Source organism: Phacochoerus africanus, chromosome 15 (assembly GCF_016906955.1).
Source record: "Phacochoerus africanus isolate WHEZ1 chromosome 15, ROS_Pafr_v1, whole genome shotgun sequence".
Lineage (NCBI taxonomy): Eukaryota > Metazoa > Chordata > Mammalia > Artiodactyla > Suidae > Phacochoerus > Phacochoerus africanus.
In genome coordinates this window covers 46,551,906-46,562,484 of record NC_062558.1, presented here as the reverse complement: position 1 = coordinate 46,562,484, position 10,579 = coordinate 46,551,906, and the positions used below count along the sequence as shown (strand labels likewise).

General features: G+C 46.0%; 1 protein-coding gene across 5 annotated transcripts in view; it reads right to left on the bottom strand.

Moving 5' to 3' along the window:
• Positions 1–1,680: 1,680 nt before the first annotated feature.
• Positions 1,681–10,579, bottom strand: part of EWSR1 (EWS RNA binding protein 1) — a 30,387-nt gene continuing 21,488 nt past the window's right edge. Inside the window, exons 9-17 of one of the 5 annotated variants that reach the window (XM_047761410.1) lie at positions 9,231–9,268; positions 8,684–8,716; positions 8,233–8,351; positions 5,041–5,170; positions 4,225–4,347; positions 3,618–3,780; positions 3,093–3,190; positions 2,093–2,345; positions 1,681–1,898 (exon numbers count right to left, since the gene is read on the bottom strand). In XM_047761410.1, coding sequence (XP_047617366.1) covers positions 1,856–1,898; positions 2,093–2,345; positions 3,093–3,190; positions 3,618–3,780; positions 4,225–4,347; positions 5,041–5,170; positions 8,233–8,351; positions 8,684–8,716; positions 9,231–9,268 — 1,000 coding nt within the window. In that variant the 3' untranslated portion in view covers positions 1,681–1,855. The remainder of the gene's footprint in view (positions 1,899–2,092; positions 2,346–3,092; positions 3,191–3,617; positions 3,781–4,224; positions 4,348–5,040; positions 5,171–8,232; positions 8,352–8,683; positions 8,717–9,230; positions 9,269–10,579) is intronic. The other 4 variants (XM_047761412.1, XM_047761411.1, XM_047761413.1 and 1 more) reach the window with 4 other exon arrangements.

Here is a 10,579-nt window from a genome sequence, read left to right as displayed (position 1 = left end):
TCAGGAAGCTGGCCTCTGTGGGGGAGAAGCTAGAGGGGCTGAGAGGGTGGAGGTGGGAGGCACGTGTCTTTTGAGCTGTGCTGTGGTTTGGAGAGCTTGATGGTTTGAGCAGGGTCTAAGGAACAGTTAAAGAGGATTCTGAGGTTCGGAACAAGGGCTTCCATTTGCTGAAATGGGATGGAGGAAGGGGCAGGTAGGATCCAGCCCTGCCTTCAGCCCCTCAGACGTCCAGGAGGAGCTGGTACCTGGGTGAATCCCCACTGGCGGGGAGATCAGCCAGGCAGTGAGGAGGCCAGAGGAGCCCTATTACAGCCTAGGGGTTCCCTCCAGTTAGAAGGCTGGAGAACTAAGGAGCCACCACTGACTTGGCAGCTTGGAGATCTGTACTCTTAGTAGAGGCAAGACCAACTGGAAGTGGGTTCTAGAAAGAGAAGGGTGGTGGACAGAGGGAGCAGTCAAATGGTTTGGTAGCTGGAGGGGGATGAGGGATAAGGGAGGGTTTTTCAAAAGTGCAAAACCAAGGCATATTCACGTGAGAAACGGTAATGAGGAACAAGAGAAAAAGGAAACACGCACATGGGTACGTACAGTGTGTCCAGGAGAGCTGGGGAGCAAGCTCAGGTGAGCAGTGCACACCTTGCAGTGAGCGTGGCACCAGTTCCTCTGATGCTTCTCCCCCGCATTGGGCAGGGGATAGGAGAAACAATTCACTCTCCACTCCTGCATCTTCCCCTAGCTGAAGGGGACAATCTCTCCTTACAACACTAGCTTTCTGACTGTGAGCATATGCTAAGGCTCAAGTTTGCTTCTCTAACAAACATCTGTCTGGGGATAAACCTACTTAAGGAGTTACAATTTGCTTGGAAAATTGCTTTTCCCAGATGGGTGTGTGAGGGCCTCCATCTTCAAATGACTGAAACCTACTGGCCTAGACTGGATACTTCTCATGCAGGTCTAAGGACAGACCAGACTGATCACAAGGCCCACAGGTAATGGGTTGGGGCTCTTATCTCTTCCTGCACAACTTCAGAAATGTGCTCTGACCTCTGATCCACACAAGGCAACCAGGGTGATCTTAATGGTAGCCTCTAGCCTTAGGCTGTTTACCAAATTTTAACTCTGCCCCATAACATCAAGGAAATAGTAAATATACAAAGTTCCCCTCCTTAGCTGTTACCTGGGCAGACCTATGTTCTGGGGTGTGAAGAGCCTCAGATCCCACCACTTCCTGCCTAGAGGGGCCTTCAAAGGGCCATGTGACACGAAGCCCTTTGTGGGGGCTCCCACATCCCCTCACATCCTGACAAGGCTCAGGGTCAAAGTAACACTTGAACCCCCTTTCCTTGCTGACAGCACCATGACCAACACTACACTGTGATGTCCTGTTTCAGATTTCCCACACATGCACAAGATGCTTGGGGCAGGGGCAGGCTCCAAGTAGAAGTGCAGCGGCTACACGCTGCTGCAGAACAGAGGCTGAGAAGGATGACTGTTTATAAACATTTGGAATTTTATTTAAAAAAAAAAAAAACCATCACAACCATGAACATTGTTACAGTTAAGAGGCCCTCTTGGTTCTTCACAAAGACACTGAGCATGCTCACAAGGGATTCCCATTGTTTAGTCTTAGTTAAACAACCATCTTTAAAAGAAAACAAAACAAAAAAAAACTCGGCACACTACCATTTAACTTGTTTTAATGTTTCTTCACAAATGGTGAAAAATACTAAAGTACAGACAAGGAATAATCATAATGTTGTGGCCAACATTATAAATATGGAATTATAAATTTAAAACATTTTCTGGTTTAAAAAATAAATCTGGTAGTCAATGCAGCTCTGCGGGGTCTCTGCGTCTAATAGGGCCGGTCTCTGCGTTCCTGACGGTGCTCGCCTCTGCTAGGCAAAATGAAAAAGGGGTGATGGGTTAAAATGGGGGAAGGAAGGAAGGCCCCTCCCACAGCCTGAGCCCTGGGTTGAGCATCCCGTCTCCCTTCCTTCCCGTGGAGCCATTGAGACCTGCTCTAGTCACAGGACAGGGCCACTGACCCAACCGGTCCAGAGGTTCACAGCTGGTTTCCACTACCACATACTTATCCATTTTTCCAGGTCCTCCACGGCCGCCTCTTCTTCCTCCCATCTGTTCCATCAAAGGTCCAGGGGGCCCTCCAGGGCCACCTCGCCTTCCTCCGCCAAAGCCACCACGGTCCATGCCCCGGCCACCACGGAAGCCACCTCTGTCTCCACCACGGCCACCTCTGAACATTCCACCAGGACCACCACGGTCCATGAGGCCACCTCTTCCTCCTCGCATGCCACCAGGGCCACCTCTGCCACGGTCACCACCTAAGGTAAGGAGAAGGACAGGAGAGGACAGCTCAGGGCTAAGATACAATGTTTAGGAAGAGAACCCCCCAGGATCTGCTGTCTTCCCCCAGAGTAGAAACTGATACTTTTACTCACTTGACCGCCTTGGTCATAATTTAGAACTAAGGGTGGAACCACAGCTGACCCTCGAACAACAGGTCACTTAATATGAACTATGGTCCCACACAGTCCACAGCTAGTAGAATCTGGGAATGTGAAACCCCACACACGGAGGAAGGGCTGACTGTAAAATTCTAAGTGGATTTCCGCACTGTGCAGAGGGTCAGCGCCCGAACCTCCATGTTGTTCAAGGGTCAACCATGGAACTTAGGGCTCCAGTGTCAAGTGCTGCACTTGCTGAAACCACCAACCTGGTTCTTAGCAGTGCAGTTTACCAAGCCCACCAATTTTTCCTTTTTTAAAAAAATGGCTGGACCCGAGGCACATGGAAGTTCCCAGGCCAGGGATTAAATCGAACCACAGCTGTGGTGACATTGGATCCCCAAATTCACCGCACCAAGTTGGGGATCAAACCCACACCTCTGAGCGACCCTAGCTGCTGCAGTCCTTTTGGCCACCTAAGGCATATGGAGTTCCTGAGCCAGGGATCAAACCTGCCTGGAGCTGCAGAGATAGCGCTGATCCCATTGTGCCCCAGCAGGAACTCCCCAAGCCCACCAAATTAATGAAGGTTTTTATTTAGTACAAGATGCTGAAGGTACCTACCTGGCGGTGGGAAAGGAGGTGGGAGGAAGCCTTCAGGCTTTGGGGCCTTACACTGGTTGCACTCTGTCCTCCAGGCGAAGTTCTGGTTTCCACACCCCCTGCATGAAGTTGTATCATGACAGAAATCATTTACTAAATCAAAAAAGTTGAATAAGCAAAGGCACCACTCGAGCAGGCATACTCTGCACTCCACCATCACAAACACTGGGACCCAGATCAAACACCAGTCAGAGGATCTGTCTACAGAAAATGGCTTCTGAGCCACAGCCTTTGATCTAGCAAAATCTGTACAACATGAGGGGTCTGGTGGAACTGTGATTTTCTGCTGAAGGCTCCAAAGCAGCCAGTGAAGGACTGATTAGGCCACCCACTCCTACGGCAGAGCAATCAGGGTCATAACTACTTTTCTCTTGCCAAAAAAAAAAAAAAAAAAAAATCCACTAGGCCCTCTCCAGAACAGAAATGGGGCAAGACACAGGGTGGCCTCACTAAGTAGACTATCAATTTGTCAGGTGAAGTACATACGGGTTGGGACATTGCCAGTCTCCAGCTCGGTGTTGGACGTTTCCTCCTCCAGATGGATTCCCTCGGGAACCGCGGGGCCCTCTTGGCGGGAAGCCCCCTCTGTCTCCTCCACGGCCTCCCATGCGACCCATGGGTCCCCCAGGACCTCCTGGGCCCCCTGGACCTGCAGTAAGAGCAAATCACCTCTTTACAGACCGGAGATTTACAACAGAACACATTGATAACAACAGGAATCACAGAGCTCACAGCTGTTGGTGCCCCGTCACCTGGCCCATATTTTCCAACAACTTTAGGAAGGTAGGTTTTGTTCACAGAGATCAAGAGACCAAAAGCAGGATAAATAAATGGCAGCCCCAAGGCTAACCCCCAGGCAGTGTAGGTCCCTGGGGAAGCCAGTTACTGACCAATCAGCCCATCCCCTTCTCTTCCTTCACCCCCATGAACTTTCACTGTCAGCATTCAATAGTTTATAGTGTTGCTTGTGCCCATCTTTTCAGTATTTCTGATGGGCTTGCCTTCACTCTAGAAATCAAGTTTCTCAAAGAGGTATGTACTAAAAAACTTTCAAAGCTACAAAGCAGCAGCCCAGAGAAGTGTTGGTAAGTACCTCCACGGAGCGGTGGCGGCATCCCTCTGCCCTCTCGGGGCGGCATTCCACCCCGCATGCTGTTCATTGGAGGCTTCTTCCGAGCAAGAGAAACTTTAAGTTTGCTCCCTTGAAAATCTTTTCCTGGAACAAGATAACAGAACATCAATTACTCCCAACTTCCAACTCCTAGTACCCATGAGGGACTGGGCCAGGTTAGATGACTCCTTTTTCACCAAGCCCGCCCCATTATCACACTCAACAGGCCCACCACATCAAGTGTGCCTGCCCATAATCCTCTCTAGGATTTTTATGGCAAGGCCAGAAAAGCCTTTAAAAGAAACAAAAAAATAAAATTGAAGAATAGGATGAGAAGCAGGGGCAAGAAGAGCTTGATGTGGCCAAGAAAGGAGAGCCAGAATTTGCTGACACTTTCGAGGTGGTTTTATATGAATACAAACACGTGTAGCTCTGGGGTTTTCTACTCCTCCTGACACCTGTGCTTAGAGAAGTATTTACAATTTCAGTAAGGTGGATCCGAATAGTGACTGAAAATAAGGCTCTTTTAATGCAGGGTTAGGGATTGGGCCCTCACAGGGCTGAGGGGAGCCAGCCAGCACCTTCCTAGCAGCCATCCAGTGCTTCCTCCTTCCTGATGTGCCCTATGACCACAGAGGGACAATTGCTCCCTGGTACCACTTCAGAGAACCATACTTCAACAGCAAGCCCCTTTCTTCACTCACAAGTTGACACGTCCAACCCTTGCTACCAGAGCTCCATGTGCCCCAGAGTAGCAGAGCTAAGGCCAGAACACACTTGCTGGCCTAAGGGTCATACCATCAAACCACTCCACGGCAGCCTTGGCAGTTGGTGGGTCTTCATAAGACACTGTAGCATCGCCTTTGGGCTTCCCTGTCTCCTTGTCCAAGTAGATATGGATCATGGGTTGTCCAGTCCTCTTGTTCATCTAGACATAAGATAGCATAGCTAAGGTAGGATCAAAATATACTAGTTTTTTGGGGGGGGGCGGGGAGAGAGTCCATAATCAAACTCAGCCAAGTCCTTTAAACTGCCAAAGGCAGTAATTTTCCAGACACATATTCAGAAGAATCTTAGTTTCTCTGAGTGGTGGAATTACGCGTGACTTTATTTCCTAATTGCTATCACAAACATGTACTTAGAAGATTTTTTTCCTCTTAGGTGTGGTTTATCACAAAAACCAAGATAAGGAGTTCCCATTGTGGCTTAGCAGTTAATGAACTTGACAGGCACCCGTGAGGCTGCAGGTTCGATCCCTGGCCTTGCTCAGTGGGTTAAGGGATCTGGTGTTGCTGTGAGCTGTGGTGTGGGTCGCAGACGCAGCTTGGATCCCAAGTTGCTATGGCTCTGGTGTAGGCCGGCGGCTACAGTTCCAATCAGACCCCTAGCCTGGGAACCTCCATGTGCTGCAGGAGCAGCCCTAAAAAAGGCAAAAAGACAAAAACCAAGGTAAGTGCAAAGTTCCAAATACTGTGAATGAACAGTGTGGGCCCCACCCCCATCTTCTTTGGTGTCCCTGCACCCGCCCCAGCACCCTGCTCACACTAACAGGTACCCTGAGAGAGCAGCCACCTCCTAGGACGCAGTCAGGCCGCAGTGCCATTTGAACAACATTAACAACTTGGGAAAAACAAATCAAACCACATTTTCATTTTCTTCTACCATATTGGTAAAAGTGAAAAAAAGTCAGGTGAGAAGTTCCTGCCGTGGTGCAAGAGGATCAGTGGCCTCTCTGGAGTGCTGGGACGCAGGTTTGATCCCCAGCCTGGCACAGTGAGTTAAAGATCTGGCATTGCCACAGCTGTGGCTTAGGTTGCAACTATACCTCAGAGCTGATCCCCGGCCTGGGAACTCCATGTGCCAGTGAGCAGACAAAAAAGAAAAAAAAAAAAGGTGATTTCCATTAGCCCTGAAGGATGTCTTGGATGCACTGCCAGGAATGCTGGCAGGAGTCTATGATGGTCAGCCAGACAGTTACTCTGAGAGGTTCAACAGGTACACACCTTAAGAACCAGCAGTTGTACACCTGGGTATATAGTCAGTTCTCATTATTTGTGGATTCAATTTTTGCTAATTTGCCTACTTGTTGAAATTTAACTCCAAAATCAATACTTGTGGCTTTTTGTGATTTGCAGATAATGCAGTGTGAAAAAATTAAGGTGCCTAATACACATGTTCCCAGCTGAGGAGAAACAAGATAGAAACAAGATCATGTTTCCCTCCTCCAGCTCTTTCTGGAAATGACCAGACCCATGGACCATGGTGGGGATGGAGGTGGGAGGGGGGATGAAGCATTTCTGTAAGTTCTGGCTCTGGGACTACCTGGATGAATTTGAATATCAACTTTGACAAGTCACACTTCTGAACCTTTTTTCCTCTTTTGTAAAATGAAATGGACAGGCTCTATCAGGATGAATGGTTTTTAGAATTTCCTTATTTTCTTTGGCCACCCTGAAGCACATGAAGCTCCTAGGCCAGGGATCAGATCTGAGCCACAGCTGTAACCTATGTCGCAGCTATGGCAACGCCAGATCCTTTAATCCACTGTGCCAGGCCAGGGATTGAATCTGCATCCTGGTGCTGCAGAGATGTTGCCAATCCCGTTGTGCCATGGTGGGAATGCCTAGAATTTCTGACTATAAACTATATAAGGGTGTGTTGATGTATGTATTTGTACATACTCCCTCTAGGATCAAATAGTTCAGAATTCACCAATTCCATGTTTATAGTGACTTGATAGAACCTAACTATCATGAATGACAATCAACTGTATATCCACTTGAGAAATTAGCACATCAGGAGACACATACAAGAATGTTCACTGGAGCATGGCTTATATACTGAATAGTAAGAGAATGTATGAATACATATATGTATATTTTAAGGTATAGTTGATTTACAATGTTTTGATTGTGATTATTGCAACCTAAGCCCTGGCAACTGTGGCAACCCTGGATCCTTAACCCATTGTGTCAGGCCGAGGATCAAACCTGTGTCCCAGAGCTCCCAAGATGCCAATCCTGTGGCCAAACCTGTTATGTCACCGCAGGAACTCCATGCAATATTATAAAATGAAATACTGGATGTCCATACTTTTGAGATTCTGACTTAAGGACACACACACTAACCCCCGAAATCTGAGTTTTTCTTTCACATCTAATAATCCTACCATCATTCCAGTAGCTCAGACTGAAACAGCCACACCAGCCTCTTGGAGCTTGCTGGGAAAGCTCCCCCTGCTTCACTATTCCCTTCATTATTCTGTAATTACTTCCCTGCTCTGAAAGGCTCTGTTCCTCATTTTATCCCTGCTCTTCTTGCTGTATTTATTTTCCTAACAATTACCATCAATGAACGCAGTACAGCTATATTCCTTTTTACTATACATTCCTCACTATAAACTCCAAGGGTGCTTATGTGTTTGTTCCCAGTTTATTTCTAGAATAGTGCTGCCTTACAGTAGTGTTTAATAAATATTCTTCAAAATTATGTGCAACAGGAGTTCCCACTGTGGCTCAGTGGTTAACAAATCCGACTAGGGACGATGAGGTTGTGGGTTTGATCCCTGGCCTCCCTCAGTGGGTTAAGGATCTGGCGTTGCCGTGGGCTGTGGTGTAGGCCAGCAGCTACAGCTTCAATTGGACCCCTAGCCTGGGAACCTCCATATGCTGCGAGTGCAGCCCTGAAGAAGGACCCCCCCCCCCAAAAAAAATGCAACAAAATATTACTGAGGGTACATGTATAAAATGAAGAAAAGGAATGGTAAAAAATTCAGGATGGGGGTGGGGAGAAGGGATAAAATTGAGAAGGGAAGACATACACCAGGTACTTCAAAAACGACTTTTTTTGTTGTTACTGTTATTTTAAGGAGCAAATCACAATATGGATGGCCCAAAAGGAAAAGTCAAACAACTCCAGAAACTCAAGTCAATTCTTTTATATTCTGTGGCTGGAAGATCTGCCAGATCACAAGGTTATGCTTTTACTTACCTTCACAACTCCACACTGCTTAAAGAAGTCCGCCAGATCATCTAGAGTCACATTGTCATTTAACCCTTGCACATAAATTGCACTGTTGTCAGAGTCTTCGTCTGGATCTACAGGCGGGCCTTCCAGAGAAAAGTAGACAGAAGGAGTTATTGCCCTGTATCACAGAGGTTTATTAACCAACTGGTCACTACTGCCCACTGGTATTCACCACAAAGCTAAGAGAACTACCAACCATGCTAACAAGGATGCCAAGGAACTTCTGGTTTACTCCTTTTACTCTGCTGTTTTTTAAGGTTATTATGAGTAGTAACTCAAGATAAAGGAAGCCCCAAACCACCTCTGACAGCAAGAATATCACAATGATCTACCAGGCTGCTGAACTTAAACCTGCACTTACTTTTGTGCTATGTGTTTATAACGCACAATGTAATATTCAGGAATTCAAAATTACCTAAATCAAGATCTGGTCCTTCATCCATGGGTCCTGCCAACCAGGAAAGATCATATAAAATATTATTAGTGCACGTCTTGCAAGCTACAAACCTTACAAACACACATAACTATCTACTATACCACCATTTGATGGGGCTTCATTAAATTCAAAATGACCCGCACTGCTAAAATGGAGCAGTGCCCCTTTAACATCTGTGAAAGGTTTGCTAGGGTTTGCTTTTAAACCATTAACCAAATACACTCGCAATGCTTATGTGCCAAATTAGTGTTAAATTTAAATCAATTTTTTTCCTCCAAATAAACCAAATTTAAAAAAATGTACTCTCCCCCATATTACAGAAGCAGTTGCTCAATACTTCAAGTTACCCTTTGTTTTGTAACCATAGGTTAACCTTATTACCCCTAAGACAATGCCGGCAGTACCCATTAGTCTCTTTTGTATAGATCATTTTTAAACCGCTTATGAAACTAACAAAAAATTATAGTTTTCTAAAAACTGACTGTATTTTTTTTAACACTATCCATGGTAATACTCAAAAACTTACCACCAGGCTTATTGAAGCCACCTCGCTCTCCAGCGCTGCTGGGGGGATAAACGAAGAAATGAAGGCCTTTCCCTTTAAAAGCCAGTACCGCTCTGAGCCTTGGGGGGGCTCGTGGGGAAGAAGGGCACTGGCTAACACATCTCCAAACAATGCATCTCTCTCATCTTGTCACTATGCCTTTCTTCAGGGCAGCTTGCTCAAATTTCCTTTATATACAACCTTGCTTGTCTGATTGTACACACCAGTGTGGTTGGCTCCTTTCATTTCGGGGGCTGGTATTAATAGTGCAATACATGGCAAATTGGGGGAAAAATACATCCCAAACACCCACCCCATCAGCTGAAAAACAGGGAAAGCTTGGTGTGGAGAGGAGTAGCAAGCTGGGGCAACTGCTGTGATGAACCTTTCCATGTTCATAAAGGTGCACCCTCACCTCTCCCAAGGGAGAGCCAAGTGAGGCCCTGGGCTTCCTAACAAGTCACAGTATAATAAAGCAGGAGACACCACAGTAAAGGCCTACAACACACACCAGAGGACGCATCCAGCAGATCTTCAGCATAAAGCCATACACTTCAGGGCACTAATGGGTTTAACAATCGCTGTGAAAGGAGAATGTACAACAAATACCAAGGCTCCACAGACTGGGGGTGCAACTTTATAGACATTTCAGTTGAGAACAATGACAATGGCAGTATAAAATCACTGCCTTATGTATTTAAAGGGAGGTGGGAAGAGATACGAATCGGGCCTTTTTGGTTTTTCTTTAAAATTAAGTAAAATTAAATAAAGGCAGCTCCTCAGTGGGAGGCCCTGAGCTTTTTTCTAACCAGTATTGCACCTTTAATACCTAAATATACAATTTCAAGCTGTTGCATGCAGCTTTGTTTCCTTTTTAAAAGTACACACCATAAAATGTTCTCTCTCTTTAAACACAAAAGTTTACACTTTAATGTTACACAATTCTAGAGTATTATACCTCCTCTGGTTCATTACCAAACAACAAGTATGCAGTTACCAAAGTTACAGAAGGATTCCATTTATACAATGAATACATTTTGTTAAAAATATTCTATGTATATTTTTCCTCTCCATATGGACACCGTGTCTAGTCCCACTTTTCATTATGCTGCCGGCTGAGTACTGAGTACGGGTACTTTTTAAGTATTGAAGTGTATACAAGGCTCTCACTTTGTAACCTGTAGCATATAAATGCGACAAAGCATGTTAAAAAGTTTCCACGTTTAACAGCCAATGAAAATATCAAAATACTGAGGCAATGAAAAAGGGCATGTTAACAACATTGAGTGCCTTACCTGCAGAAGACACTGAAAACCATCACCACACCACAA